The sequence below is a fragment of the Acinonyx jubatus genome, chromosome E2, assembly GCF_027475565.1.
Source record: "Acinonyx jubatus isolate Ajub_Pintada_27869175 chromosome E2, VMU_Ajub_asm_v1.0, whole genome shotgun sequence".
Lineage (NCBI taxonomy): Eukaryota > Metazoa > Chordata > Mammalia > Carnivora > Felidae > Acinonyx > Acinonyx jubatus.
In genome coordinates, this window is record NC_069396.1 from 12,749,598 (window position 1) to 12,764,157 (window position 14,560).

General features: G+C 38.7%; 1 protein-coding gene across 1 annotated transcript in view; it reads left to right on the forward strand.

Moving 5' to 3' along the window:
• The window catches only part of GLG1 (golgi glycoprotein 1), a 147,049-nt gene that overhangs the window by 101,087 nt on the left and 31,402 nt on the right, over positions 1-14,560 (forward strand). Inside the window, exons 5-8 of the mRNA XM_015087194.3 lie at positions 5,451-5,654; positions 6,370-6,441; positions 7,354-7,537; positions 10,764-10,978. Of these exons, the coding sequence (XP_014942680.2) occupies positions 5,451-5,654; positions 6,370-6,441; positions 7,354-7,537; positions 10,764-10,978 (675 nt within the window). The remainder of the gene's footprint in view (positions 1-5,450; positions 5,655-6,369; positions 6,442-7,353; positions 7,538-10,763; positions 10,979-14,560) is intronic.

Here is a 14,560-nt window from a genome sequence, read left to right on the forward strand (position 1 = left end):
AGCCAAGAGTAGTGTCATCTTCAAAATACTAAACCACTTGCCGGGTACCTGTATTGTTCCTTGCCAGAGCATTTTGTCGTCTGTGGGCAAAGTGGTTGGATTAGAAGAGACTTGAATTTTCTACCCTTTCTCTGCAAATACCTTATTGCTGCTATAAAAAAAAAAATTACTTAGTAAGCACACTGCTCCAAAAGAAGATATTTAAATATTAGAAAAGTTTAAAGTACATAAAGGTACCTTGGGCTTCTGACAGGAAAGGTACTCTATAAATGTGATCTGTTGTTATCTTTCTCTCAAAAGAACTAGTTTTAGTAAAGATAGGAAAGAAAATAACTACCTAGCTAATTTCTTCTTTCTTAATTATATCTATCTGGTCTTCCTTTTGTTCCTATGAATCTGTTGTCCAGGAGGTCATAATGGAGGTTTGGCCAGGTTTATTCTGAATTTGTTGGCTCAGCAAAATGAAGGAAACTCCTGAGAAGTAACAGCTGCCGAGGGAGAGGTGGTCTGAGGCATATGTCTGGCATCAGCTATTAATTGCCACTGCTCATTAATCTGCTCTTTAGGAAATATGATAGAAAATAAAACCCCTTTGTCGCTTTGCCCTCTATTTGTTCATTGTCCCGTGGTTTGCGGGCTTCTGTCACTGACCAAGGGGGCCTGGTGTTAGAATGCCAGAGCTGCACACACCAGTTCATTGGAAGCTTTTAGTGCTGGTTCTTACCTGGCTGTCACCAAATACCTTTTCCTTCCCACCAGCACAGGGCTCTGGCCCTTTCACAGGGCACCTCTGAGTCAGTCTTGAAAGTGCTGTGAATTTGGCATACAGCTTTTGGCAGCTAAAGAAAGGCCAGTTTTAATCAAGAAGGCAGATTTTTTTTCCTTCCCAGCAGACTCTAGAAATGGCACAAAAGCACTTAAGCTACCCTAATTATTCAGGAAGCGCCTCTGCCTTTATTTAGGGTGTGAGAGATTATTTCCAGTTCCATATCTCACTCTTTTTAAAATCTTCATATAAGTGTCCTAGACACATTTTTTTAGGAATCAGTGATGATACTTTACCATATTTGTGGTTAGTGGTCCACACCGTAGAGTAGACCATTACGATTCATCTCTCTTTGTAGTAGTTTTTCCTTTTGACACCAAGGTAGTTGCTGTTTAGCTTCCCTCCCCCTGACAATCTGAATTGTCAGAATAAAACCTGCTTTCAGCTGCATATATGAGTTATTAAGTTTCAGTGACTGAGACGATCGCAGAACACAGTAGTACTAGAGCCCAAAGACAGGACAGTGAGGACTATTTGCCCAGCTTTGTTAAAATAACAGAAACACTTCTATGGATCATCAGGCTGCGCATTTTTGTCATGGTTATCTTTTGCCATACCTACTGCTTAGGTGAATTTCTGTTTATATCAGATCCCTATCCTAGCATCAAAGACTTTCTTCTGTATTTCGAGGACAAGAAGATAGATTCACACCTGCACTCGAAAAAGCATGCTCCCTCCTATATAACCCACTCTGGTACTGCAGCCAAGTTTAAAAAGGAGGGAGGCAGGTCTTTAGCCTTTCTTGGCTTTTCTAAATGGTAGTTTCCTTTTCTGAAGCCAGTTATTTAGATATGCAGATTATCCTGAAAATTAATGAATCAGCTTCTGACCACAGAAGAAAATAGGCTCATTCGTTTCATATTTGCCAATGAAGCTTGCAAATTCCTCTGTGACTGGCTTTGAACTGACTTCCTCCAATGGTCAGAGGAAAGGGGTCATGGTTAATCTGTACCCTGCCTCTGTATGAATATAGAAGAGTCATGATTTTAAAACTATTATTTTTTTCAAAATGTTAGTATATATAAATTTGAGAACAAAGATTACGAATTTTTTTATAATGTTTATTTTTTGAGAGTGAGAGAGCATGAGCAGGGATGGAGAAGAGAGAGAGGGAGACAGAGTCTGAAGCAGGCTCCATGCTGTCAGCACAGAGCCCGATGTGGGGCTTGAACTCACAGACCACAAAGACCATGACCCGAGCCGAAATCAAGAGTCGGATGCCTAACTGACTGAGTCACCCAAACGCCCCAACAAAGACTATATATTAATAACATTTTTTTCTGAACAAACACAAAATGAAAGGGCAGATCATCTGAAGAAAAAGCACGGTGTATCATCCATTATAGGAACTTAATTAAGGAAATGTGCCACATTATTACTACTTTTAGACTTTTCATCCAGTAGTTAAATAATTTTATCATTCCCTGCTTTTAACCAACTACTTTGAATATGTTTGGACGGTCTTTTTCTCTCTTTGTCTAGTAAGGAAGATCAAAGAAGACACCAAAAATATTGAAATAGAGAATGGTTTATAGCAGAAATGAAAACTGAGTTCTTCCCTACCTTTTTGAGATTAATGTTATTTTTCTCTGTTCTTAAAAAAAAAAAAGGACAAGGTTTATGGGGAAGAAAAGATACTGCCTATCAAATTGCTAAAAACTGATCAGGACACTTAGCAGTAGTTTTAAGACCTTTGTCTCACCACAGAACTTTTAAAGTTTCATTTTAAGTCCATTAGCAAGATCATTTGTTACTCAGTGTTCAGCCTATATATTAGTAACGTAACCTTTTTTAACGTACGTAATTTTATTTTCCTGTCAATGATGTGCCACTGCGCAGTTTTCCTCCCTTGCTTTCATTCTTATTCTGGAATTAGCCGTACAGTCTTCTTTTCAAATATTTACATACGTTTCAGTTATAAAAGTAAAACGGGCTAGCCTGAAAAGCTCAGAGACTCTGGGGGAACCAATAAGAATACTTGAAATATCTTTACTTGAAAAAATTGTCTATCTAAAGTTAAGATGAATGAAAACCTCTAATGGAGATGATGTTATAGCCCAGTACCAATATGTGGTGCTACAGTTGCTATAATTATAATTAAATCTTAGATTCCTTAGGGGGTCTTAAACCCTGATGCTGCTGCCTTTATTTAAATCCAAGAAGAAGCAAATGGAACCATTAGGAAATATAACAGCCTTAAATAGATAATCTTACTGATGGCACATTTAAAACCATTACAAACCCTGAGTATACAGGGAAACACTTAAGACTCATTACACGGAAGTCATTTCTTTACCCTGTGACCCAAGACTAAAGACTAAATATAAATCAAGAGTTGACTCTCAGGGGGCGCCTGGGTGGCTGAGTCGGTTAAGCGTCCAACTCTTGATTTCAGCTCAGGTCATGATCTCATGGTTTCATGAGTTCAAGCCCCGTGTTGGGCTCTGTGTGCTGACCATCCAGAGCCTGCTTGAGATTCTCTTGTGTCCCTCTCTCTCTGCCCCTTCCCCGCGCACGCACACACGCACACACACACACACACTCACTCTCTCAAAAAAAAAAGAGAGAAAAGTTGACTATCAGATTATTATTTTCATGTTTATATGATTAAGACCTAGTTGCTAGCAGCCACCTAATTAAGTCAATGGGCTACTCAACTTTGGTAAAGGATCTTGTTTTGTTTTATAAAATAAAATCATGTTTATAATAATCTTTTATATACTGTGAATAGTAAGTGACTGAGGTTTCTGGCCAAGCCTTTGTTATCATAGGTTTGTTTCTCCTTTGGAAAGTGGAACATGTAGGCCTTGCTTAAATGGGCCCTAGTCAGACAAACCTGAGTATCACTCATGATTTAGGAAGAAAAAGTGAGCCTTATTCCAGATTTCTGGGGTTTGTGTCAACTTTTCTCTCTGTCCTTATCTTTTTGTCACTTGTCTCTTGGAGTTTTGTTTACCTATTCAGAAGTGCCCTTTAAAAAACCTTCTTGGTCCTCTTGGGTTTTTAAGCATGGGATAAAATCATACAGCTAGTGAGCAAGGTTCAGGTACAGATAGAGAATAGGAGGCATGAGAATCTGCTAGTAGAGTGTGCTTCCAAATCTTTTTTGGGTCAGTACACCTTTTGAAAATGTAATGAAAACTGTGAACCCTCCTCAGGAAAAATTTAAAACATCCACATACAGATTATAGGAATATCCTAGAACCCCAAGGTCTGGAAAAATAAATGATGGACTGTTAGCTAGGCACCTTCCCTTCTGCAACTCAAGACAAGTTGATAAACTCTAGGCCTGTATTTACTCCTCTGCACAAGAGGTACCACAGCTCTTATCCCCTCTCCACAGGTATAATGGGAGACAACTTGGACATTTTTCTGGAAATAATTTAGAAATGAATGTGCCATATAGAACAAATCGCATTACAACAAAGTAGAAAAAAAAACCACAATTTTTTTTTGTTGAATTGAAATTTCGCTTAAAGTAGATGCTTCCCTGCTTGTTTTAGGAATCGTTTTATTATGTGCAGATGATTTCATAGATATGGTATTTTACTCTAACAAGATTGTGTGTATAAATAAAAGATAGCATATACTTCCTACCGCTTGGTTTGCTGTATTTATGGTTATACCTGTCACGTTTTTGAGCCATATCTTCAGAGTATAGCAGATTAGGACTCCTGAATAAAAAATATTTAGGGGAAATTTCTCGTATTTTTAGTGAATGGATGCTTGTGGTTGCCATGGGGATGATGCAATGCACAATTAAAGATAATTGGATGGCTTTAGGAGAGCTCTCAAAAGCAGTTTGTATAAAGGGTGGTAATCTCATTAAATCTCATTAGGATAAATCCAAAACATCAAAGTGAGTATTACACAATAAATTGTACATATTGGGGTCTTTGTGGACAGTATAGAGTAGAAAAATGAGAAGGAGGGTCTCTGTAACATCTTTTCTCAGTGGATTTTGTGGTTTGCTTTTTTTTTTTTTTTCCAACTTGACTATTGGGGAAATACCTCACCTTTGAGGTAGACGAACAGAGATTTCTGCAGTGTTATTTCAACATTGACATGAACCACAATCAGAACGTGGAGCTAATGTAAATTCTTAAAATTTTTCTGACATTTTAAACTTAAAGAATTCAGGTTTCTGTTTCTTTCTTTTTTTTAATGTTTATTTTTGAGAGAGAGAGAGCGAGAGCTCATGTGCAAGCTGGGGAGGGACAAAGAAGGAGGAAGACACAGAACCCAAAGCAGGTTCCAAGGCTCTGAGCTGTCAACACTCACGAGCCCTGAGATCATGACCTGGGCTGAAGTCAGACACTTAACCAAGTGAGCCACCCGGGCACTCCCTCAGGTTTCTATTTCTAGTGCTAACTTAACTATACTTAAATCTCCCAGGATCTCTCTTTCCATTTGTAGCGTGCAAGTATTCCGTTGTAACAGAAGACTGTTGAGGACATTTTCTGTAACTTCCACAGGGTGGTTGGTTCCCACCTGATTTCTCAACAGAACGTGAATAAGCCAACTATATATTGAATTGAGAATTTTTTTTTTTTAAAGCAAATGATGTTTATTTGAAACTCATTGTGGTGAGAGTTTTACAATATTAGTATCCTTGCTGTTTTAGGATGCACATTCACAAGGTGAGGTGGTATCATGCTTGGAAAAGGGCCTGGTGAAGGAAGCCGAAGAGAGAGATCCCAAGATTCAAGTCTCTGAACTCTGCAAGAAAGCCATTCTGCGGGTGGCTGAGCTGTCCTCAGATGACTTTCATCTAGACCGGCATTTATATTTTGCTTGCCGAGATGATCGGGAGCGTTTTTGTGAAAATGTGAGTCAGCTCAGAAACTGTTCTTCTCTTTAAAATATTTTTTAATACTTTAGTCCAAAACATAATTAACCACACACTCTCCCGTGCACATAAGGCACTGAAAGGGAAGGTAGAGTTGGTCCCAGGATAACAGAGACTGATGGAATCCTGTTCATACCTATTTCGTGGCTAAAACTGCCATATTACATGTTATTTGTTTTGGGCTAAGATAAACAAAACAGCAGGTGGCTACCTTTTAAAATGAAATCCTTGATTGCTATCTGCAGACCTTATAGAAAAACTTGCTAACATATGAAATGGAAGAGTCTCCATTCTTACAACAAAGAACTGAGAGTAACTTGTGTACATTTCCACCCTCTGCTGTTTTGAATAAGCAGTTTTAGCCATCAGAGCCACTGATTATGAGTTTTATTGGCTCCAACATAATGTAAGAAGAGACTGACAAGACACTTCTCTTGGTTCCCTGATTAACATTATATCTGGGAACAAAGGACAGTAGCCAAGCATCATGGGAAATTTTTTTCATCTTTCCTGCAATCACCATTTTCTTCCAAAGGCCACTAAATGTTATAAATGGCTGAGCCATTTGTTCAGAAGTGCTCACCATTATAATAATTTAACAGGAGGTTCTGTATAACGTTGTGGATAGGGCCCAGCATAACTACTCAGCTGATTGTTATCATCCTCATCATCATATGTATGTTCCATCTTACAGACACAAGCTGGTGAAGGCAGAGTGTATAAATGCCTCTTTAACCATAAGTTTGAAGAATCCATGAGTGAGAAGGTCAGTATTATTTTGAAATACACCAGTATTTTATTCATTTCTTAAAAGTTTTCTCAAGTCCTCTCAAATAATATTCTTATAAACTCATTACCAGGATATAAATGATAAAGCTTACCCTTTTCAGAGGAGAGACACTTGGCTTTCAGTAGAGAACCAAAGCATATTTTGCTTAAGCCCAGAAAATGAAGCCTTGTGATATCTAGATACCGGGAAGCCAGTTGAGAATCAATTTTGGAAGTAAAGTTGGAGAATTTTGTATCACGGTCACATTGAAGCCAGCCTCACATACTCAGGAAGTTTAGGCTAACCAAACCAATGTGCTTTGCAGGTAATTAGCTATTTAATTTTTCGGCAGCTGTCTCATTAAGCATTCTCATTACCATTAGTCTGCTGTTCCTGGATAAATGCAAGAATCTTTTATGACTTTTAAAAGAATAATTATTCTTGGTTTTGCTCTCCTGCCATTTACTGTCATATGCAGCTGAAGAAATGTTTCATTTCAGTTGCTTATATAACTTACTATTGAGTAATTATATTTTAAAAGCATAGAATATAACTTACAGAGTGCTCTGTCAGTTGCCACTTTGATTCTTGTGAAATTTACTTCAGGGATATTGTTGAAGAGGAAAAGCATACTTTGTCAAGCTAATGTATTAGAATCTACCAAGTATGTTTTTAGGTACTGTTGCAGCAACAATCAGAAATTCACTGTAGATTTCCAAGGGTTTCTCCATCCATTTATCCCTGCCTCTTACCCCAGCACACTTGTGTTCACTTTTAGCCAAACTTAAAGGTAGGCATTTTGGTAACAACTGCAGTTGTTGACATACCCTTGACCACGAGCCTCTGCTTGCATGTGTGAGCAGCCGAACCACCTGAGTGGTCTTACTCTTTGCTACACTCTTTATTCAGTGTCGAGAAGCACTAACAACCCGCCAGAAGCTGATTGCCCAGGATTATAAAGTCAGTTATTCATTGGCCAAATCCTGTAAGAGTGACTTGAAGAAATACCGGTGTAATGTGGAGAACCTTCCACGGTCTCGGGAAGCAAGGCTCTCCTACCTTCTGATGTGTCTGGAGTCAGCTGTGCATAGAGGTGAGAATTAATTTCTTTTTCTCCTTTTCATTCCTTTTGGATTCACATTCTAGCGTCTCTTGTACACGTAAATGTTAATTTCCTCCTGTATTTGCCCTTCTGAGTTTACATGTGCCTTGTGACTCAGGAGCCTTTGTTTGCAAGCATAACTCCTGGAGCTGAAGGCTTAGTATCCCTAAGCCTTATTAAAGGCCTCTTTCTCTTAGCTCAATAATTGCCAATTTTGTTTTTCTTTACATGCCAGCTTTTTTTTTTTTTAAGGTATATGTCTCAAATCCAAATAGTTTAATTTTCATTTTAATTTTTTTTTTAATTTTTTTTAATGTTTATTTTTGAGACAGAGAGAGACAGAGCATGAACGGGGGAGGGTCAGAGAGAGAGAGAGACACAGAATCTGAAACAGGCTCCAGGCTCTGAGCTGTCAGCACAGAGCCCGACACGGGGCTCGAACTCATGGACCGCGAGATCATGACCTGAGCCGAAGTCGGACGCTTAACTGACTGAGCCACCCAGGCGCCCCTCAAATAGTTTAATTTTTAAAATGCATATTCAACATTTTTAGGAGAGTCATAGCATAGTAATTTAGCGTATGAGCTTTGGGTCAGAGAGGCATGGCTTTAAATTAATGGCTCTATCACCAAATTTAAATTAATGGCTAAGTGACTACTGTTAATATTTCTTAATCTCTCCCAAACTCATTTTTCTTTTTCTCTTTTAAGGTTTTTTTTTTTTTTTTTTTTTTTTTTTTTTTGAGGGAGCGCAAGTTGGGGAGGGGCAGAGCGAGAGGGACAGAGGATCAGCAGCAAGCCCGATGTGGGGCTCTAACTTACTGCAAGATCATGACCTGAGTCGAAGTCAGACGCTTAACTGACTGAGCCACCCGGGTTCCCCACAAACTCATTTTTCTTATCCAAAAAACATAAATAATATTTATGGTGGGTTCTTATGAAGATTGAATGAGGTTATTTGGAATAGCACTTAACATTCAATAAGTGATAGGTACTGTTATTGTTACAACATCGATGATACTAAGAAACTGAACAGTAGGGGTGCCTGGGTGGCTCAATCAGTTGAACTTCCAACTCTTGACTTCAGCTCAGGTCATGATCCCAAGGTCGTAGAACTGAGCCCCACATCAGGCTCTGCACTGAGCATGGAGCCTGCTTAAGATTCTGTCTCTCACTCTGCCCCTCTCCCCCACTCACACTCTCTCTAAAAAAATAAATAAATAAAATAATAATAATAATAAAGAAACTAAGCAGTAAAAGAAGAAGGGATTGACCCCTTAGAACCACACTCATGGTCTGTTGAGTCCAAAAGTCAACCCCTGAAAAGGAACCAAGAAGGTCGTATAGATGAGGGTTGTCTTTCTGAATATTGGCTGTAAGCTGTAAAAATTAAATTCCTAGCTCTTATTAAATAAATGATGCTGGGACAGTTGGTTAGTGATTGAAAAGATAAGGGGGAAAATCAATCATTAAATAAAACTCGGAACTTTTTGGTGATTTTTTTTTTTTTTTTTCCATATCTGGATAGTGAAAAACTCCTAAGCTTCAAAGCCATGGAATAGCAACCTGGGACAATGCATGGTCTTGGGTTGAATACCAAATAAAGGACATTTTGGAGACAAACGGAGATTGTTGATTATGGTGTGGATATTAGATGAGATTGTCCTAAAATGGAAAGGTAGAGATTATTGACTAGTACAAGAATATTGTGAAACAGTATGCATAATATATTCTAATTTTGGTATTTATAAAAGTTAATATTCTTAAACTGCAGATTAATAAGAAACACAGGAAGACTCAGTAAATACACTGCCAAAGGCTATGTGAAATAATTCAGAAAAATTACACCAATTGCATAATATTAAAAAGACTGACCATATTACGTGTTAGTGAGAATGTGGAGGAACTGGACTATCTAATGCTTCTGATGGAATTTAACATAGTACAACAGTTTTGGAAAATAGTTTGCCAAATTCTTAGAAGTTAAGCACACATCTACCATATGACCCAGCCATGTGCCCAAGAGGTATAAAGGCATATATCCATATAAACTCTTACAATTGAGTGCTCATAACAGCTTTATTTGTAATAGCCCAAAACTGGCAGTGACCCAAATGTCCAACAACATTTGAAGGAATAAGGAAATTGTAGTCTGTCCATGTCATGAAATAATATTACTTAAAAATAAAAAGGAATGTGCTGTTGATACATGGATGAATCTAAAAATAGTTTTGCTGAGTGAAAGAAGTCAGACAAAAAAAGAGTCTGTACTGTCTGACTCTGTTTATATCAACTTCTAAAAAGTAGAAACTAGTAAACTAGTCTGTAGTCACAGAAAGCAGATCAGTAGTTGATAGGGGAGGGGCTTAGGTGGAGAGGGAGGGAGAGATTCTCAAAGACCATAAGAAAAGCTTTTGGAGTTGGTGGATATGTTCAATATCTTCGTTGTGGTGATGGCTTCAACAACGTATACATATGTCAAACTTCTCCAATTGTACGCTCTAAAAATACAGTTTATCTTATCTTAATTACACCTCAGTAAAGCTGTTTTTTAAAAAACTTTCTTAAGATTTCCCAGTTGGCATTTTTTAGCTCAACGAAGGGGGCTGAAGAGGCTGTAGTGAATATTTGAAGTGTAGTCTTTTCCACAGGCTTTAACTGTGCATACCAGTAGGGGTTGTTCTTAGCTTTCATTGTTACTCTAAAAGTTACCTTATTAATAAGACTTCGATGGAGAGCCTGGGTGGTTCAGTCAGTTAAGTGTCCAACTTTGGCTCAGGTCATGATCTCACGGTTTGTGGGTTCGAGCCCCACGTCAGGTTCTGTGCTGACAGCTCAGAGCCCGGAGTGTGCTTTGGATTCTGTGTCTCCTTCTCTCTCTGCCCCACCCCCACTTGCACTCTGTCTCTATCTCCTTCAAAAATAAGTATTAAAAAATTTTTTTTAATAAAAAAAAATAAGACTGCCATCGGCACAGCATTTGCATTATTAGTTTAGTAGTATAAAATCTGTATAATGCAGAATACTGTCAAGATAAACCCTAGTCTCTGAAGTCTCAAACTCATTTTATGCTGATGCTTGCTATATCCTAAGCTTTTCAGTGTAGCTAATAGCATAACTGGTATTATATTCTAGAGGAAAACATGTACTTTTATGTGTGGTGATATCTGATTGTAATGCGCACCATCCATAATGTCGTGACTTAAATCCTAACTTAGGACGACAAGTGAGCAGTGAGTGCCAGGGGGAGATGTTAGATTACCGGCGCATGTTGATGGAAGACTTTTCTTTGAGCCCCGAGATCATCCTGAGCTGTCGGGGTGAGATCGAACACCACTGTTCTGGATTACATCGAAAAGGGCGAACTCTGCATTGTCTAATGAAAGTAGTTCGTGGGGAAAAAGGGAACCTTGGAATGAACTGCCAGCAAGCGGTAAGGAAAAATTTTCTTCTGCCATTTGGAATGTTCTATTTTATCAGCTGAGTCTCCTCCTGATGCTGTCCCAGCTTCCTTTATCTAGATCGTTTGTGGCATCACAGTTAACACTGGGCACTAGGAACCAGACACAGAATATTGTTCAGGCATACCTTAATAAGAACGTGGAATTTGCTGCAGAGCAAAAGTTTGAATTCATAAACAATAAATGGAGCTATATACTTAAAGAGATAGGTAAAATGCATTGTTTGCTGGAGTTTTTAAAGGAAAGTAACTTGCTAGATGAAATTTCTAAACTCAGAACCAAGGCAAACCAGGTTCTGGTAAATTAGAAAACATCCTGTACCAAAAGACGATTTGCCTTTCTTTATAGGCTTAATTAGATTGAGGCTGAAAAAGAGCTGAAAGGAATTGAAGTTTCTAAGAGTTTGTTGTTTTTTGTTTTTTGTTTTTTTTTTAATTTTTTTTTCAACGTTTATTTATTTTTGGGACAGAGAGAGACAGAGCATGAACGGGGGAGGGGCAGAGAGGGAGACACAGAATCGGAAACAGGTTCCAGGCTCTGAGCCATCAGCCCAGAGCCCGACGCGGGGCTCGAACTCACGGACCGCGAGATCGTGACCTGGCTGAAGTCGGACGCCTAACCGACTGCGCCACCCAGGCGCCCCTGTTTTTGTTTTTGTTTTTATTAATGTGCAGCATACTGTGAGTTCTTGGCCACAAGGATCAAGAGAGCGTGTTATTTTCAAAATGACACCATCTTTCTTGTTACACCAGGGGCAACTGTGCATGGAAGGGTCTTTCTTTCTCTGGCCCCAAACTGTACATGAATTCTATAAAGATATTTGGAAAAGATGAGTGTACTTCTTGGGAAGATAAAGTTATTCCTTTTTTTCCCCTTTTTTTAAAGATAAAGTTATTCTTGATCTAGGGTTCATGAGCAGTTGAATAACTACAGGTGAGGGGCATAATATAAAGTTAACAAAATACTATAGATGCAGTGCATCTGTTTCATTACCATTGTCCACATTTATTACTTTTTACTGAATAAGAGTCTTTGAACCATTCTCGGTACCAAATGGAACAGTGGTACCCTGTACAGTGTACCCCATACATCCCTTAGGACGCACAAAAGATACCATTTAGCTTTGTATCCTAAATTAGGGAGTTGAGTTTCTCAGTGAAACTTTAGAAAACCACAATTCAGTTGTTTTTTGTTGTTGACATTTTTATTAAAAAATGAGTATTATAGAAAACCAGAATTTGACAATCTGAAACACAAAATGTCCATAGAATTTTGATGTGGAGTAAAATTTCATCTTCGCTTCTCTTACTCACCCTGACCCAGAGTCGAAAGTAAATTATACATCCAGTGGTGGAAAAAATAGACAAATATATATATATTCTCCAGAATCCCGAACCCAGCCAGAAGGAAGGCTTCAGGAATCTACTGTGGTTTTAGTTGGAACATTGTGGTTCTTCAGGAACAATCCTTGCTGGTGATTGTCCTGGGAAACCTCTGTGACAATATGTGTGCTTGGACCTCAGACCAAGAGTGAATCAAGACATCCTATACTTGAAGCTCATCCTTAACGCAGCATGTAAAGGGGAGGGAGTTGGTCAGGAATAAACCTCTTTACTGAGGCTACACTTATACCAAAGTGTACAAAAAAAACACAAAATAAGTTGGTTTAACTTAATTTCACACCATCTACCTCCAGGGCTTTTTGAAATTTAGCTTGTTAAAAAGAACTAGTGGCTCATCTTGGAAGGTAAATACGGACCTCCCGTCTCACCCTTTTTGTCTAGAAGAAAATTTCTCACAAGCATTTCCCCAGTTTTTTCCTAAGCAGTCAGGGGCTGGAATAGATACATAATCACGTAGCGATTTATGTTCATAGTGTTTGTTTCCCACACTGCTGTCCCTGGCTCCAGAGTGGCAGTGATCCCTTGGGCTGTTAGCCCTCTAGAATCTGTAAGGCAGTCATTGTCTCCTTTTAGGAGCTGCAGTCTGGTGTGTGCATTTTGAATTCTCAAAGTTTGCCTGTCACTTATGGATATTTAACCTGTACAGTTCTTGCAGAGACTTCCAGATCCCCATGATACTTAAAACTTCCCTCGGAAAAAGATGTAAATATTTTGGTCTTTGTCAGCAAACGTTACTACTAAAATTGATGATAATCTTCCTATCAGCTAAGCAGAGCATTTTGTAGCTTCTCCAAATTGCCACCGACAATTGGTATAAATAACTTCCTTCCCAGAATATTGAAAATCTTTTGTTTTCTTTTCTTTTTTAATACTTTTTAAAACATTTTTTTTTAAGAGAGAGAGAGAGACAGAGTACAAACAGGGGAGGGGCAGAGAGAAAGGGGGACAGAGGATCCAAAGTGAGCTTTTCGCTGACAGCAGAGAGCCCAAGGCAGGGCTTGAACTCAAAAACCACTAGATCATGACTTGAACCAGTCAGATCCTCAACCACTGAGCCACCCAGACGCCCCAGAAATCTTTTCTATTTCTCTCATCTTGATTGTTGACTTTTTAGGATAGATAGAATTGGGATTTTCTTTCTTCATTTCCTTTTGATCCGTGTTCTCTCCCTCCATGTGTGATGGGGTCAGTGCTTTCGTATGAGCCCCTGTGGGATTGTAGGTCACATGTTTGAAGATCAGAGAAGACTCTCCTCCAAAGGCTAAATCTGTGACACAGAAAGGACTTTAACTTGGAAAATAGGGAACCCAAACCAGAAGGATTCTAGTTTTTAAATTTGTTGTCTGTTATTTAAGATTCCCACCCCAAAACACCATCTGCTATCCATCTGTACTAATAATGATCTTTTACATGTGTAAAATGCTTTGCAGTTTATACATCCTTCTCTTGTATATGACTCTTTCTTGTAATTCTTCCTCAGTTCAAGAAACTGCAGCTAGAGGTTAATCGTGACCATGTTCTCAAAGCTAATTTCTGGCAGAGCCAGAACTATTAATAGAACTCAGGTCCTCTGATCCCTAATTTGGAGTTTTTTCCTCTGCCCCAACTGCTTTCTCCTCAAAGACCGGAAAAAAGAATTAGAGGCCCATCTTCTCATGCTCTCACTTTATTCCATGACAGAGAATGGACCAGGCAAAAATAGATGTTAAAGAAAATACTCTCATTTTCAGCTGTATAATGACAAGTATTTTTTTTTTTTTTTAACATTTATTTATTTTTGACAGAGAGACAGAGCATGAGCAGGGGAGGGGCAGAGAGAGAGGGTGACACAGAATCTGAAACAGGCCCCGGGCTCTGAGCTGTCAGCACAGAGCCCATCCCAGGGCTCTAACTCACAGACTGCGAGATCATTACCTGAGCCAAAGTCGGATGCTCAACCGACTGAGCCACCCAGGCGCCCCAACAAGTATTTTTCTGGATATGTATAATGAGCAAGTTCTGCTTTACCTCTTCATTGTATAAAAGATAATTGAGGAAAAATGGAAATTATAAGTATTGCATTCTTGTTTTTTTAATTGATATTTCTTACAAGTTAAATGAAATCTCACATTTGTTTTTAATAGTGTGGAGCATGCTTGTTTTAATGCCAAT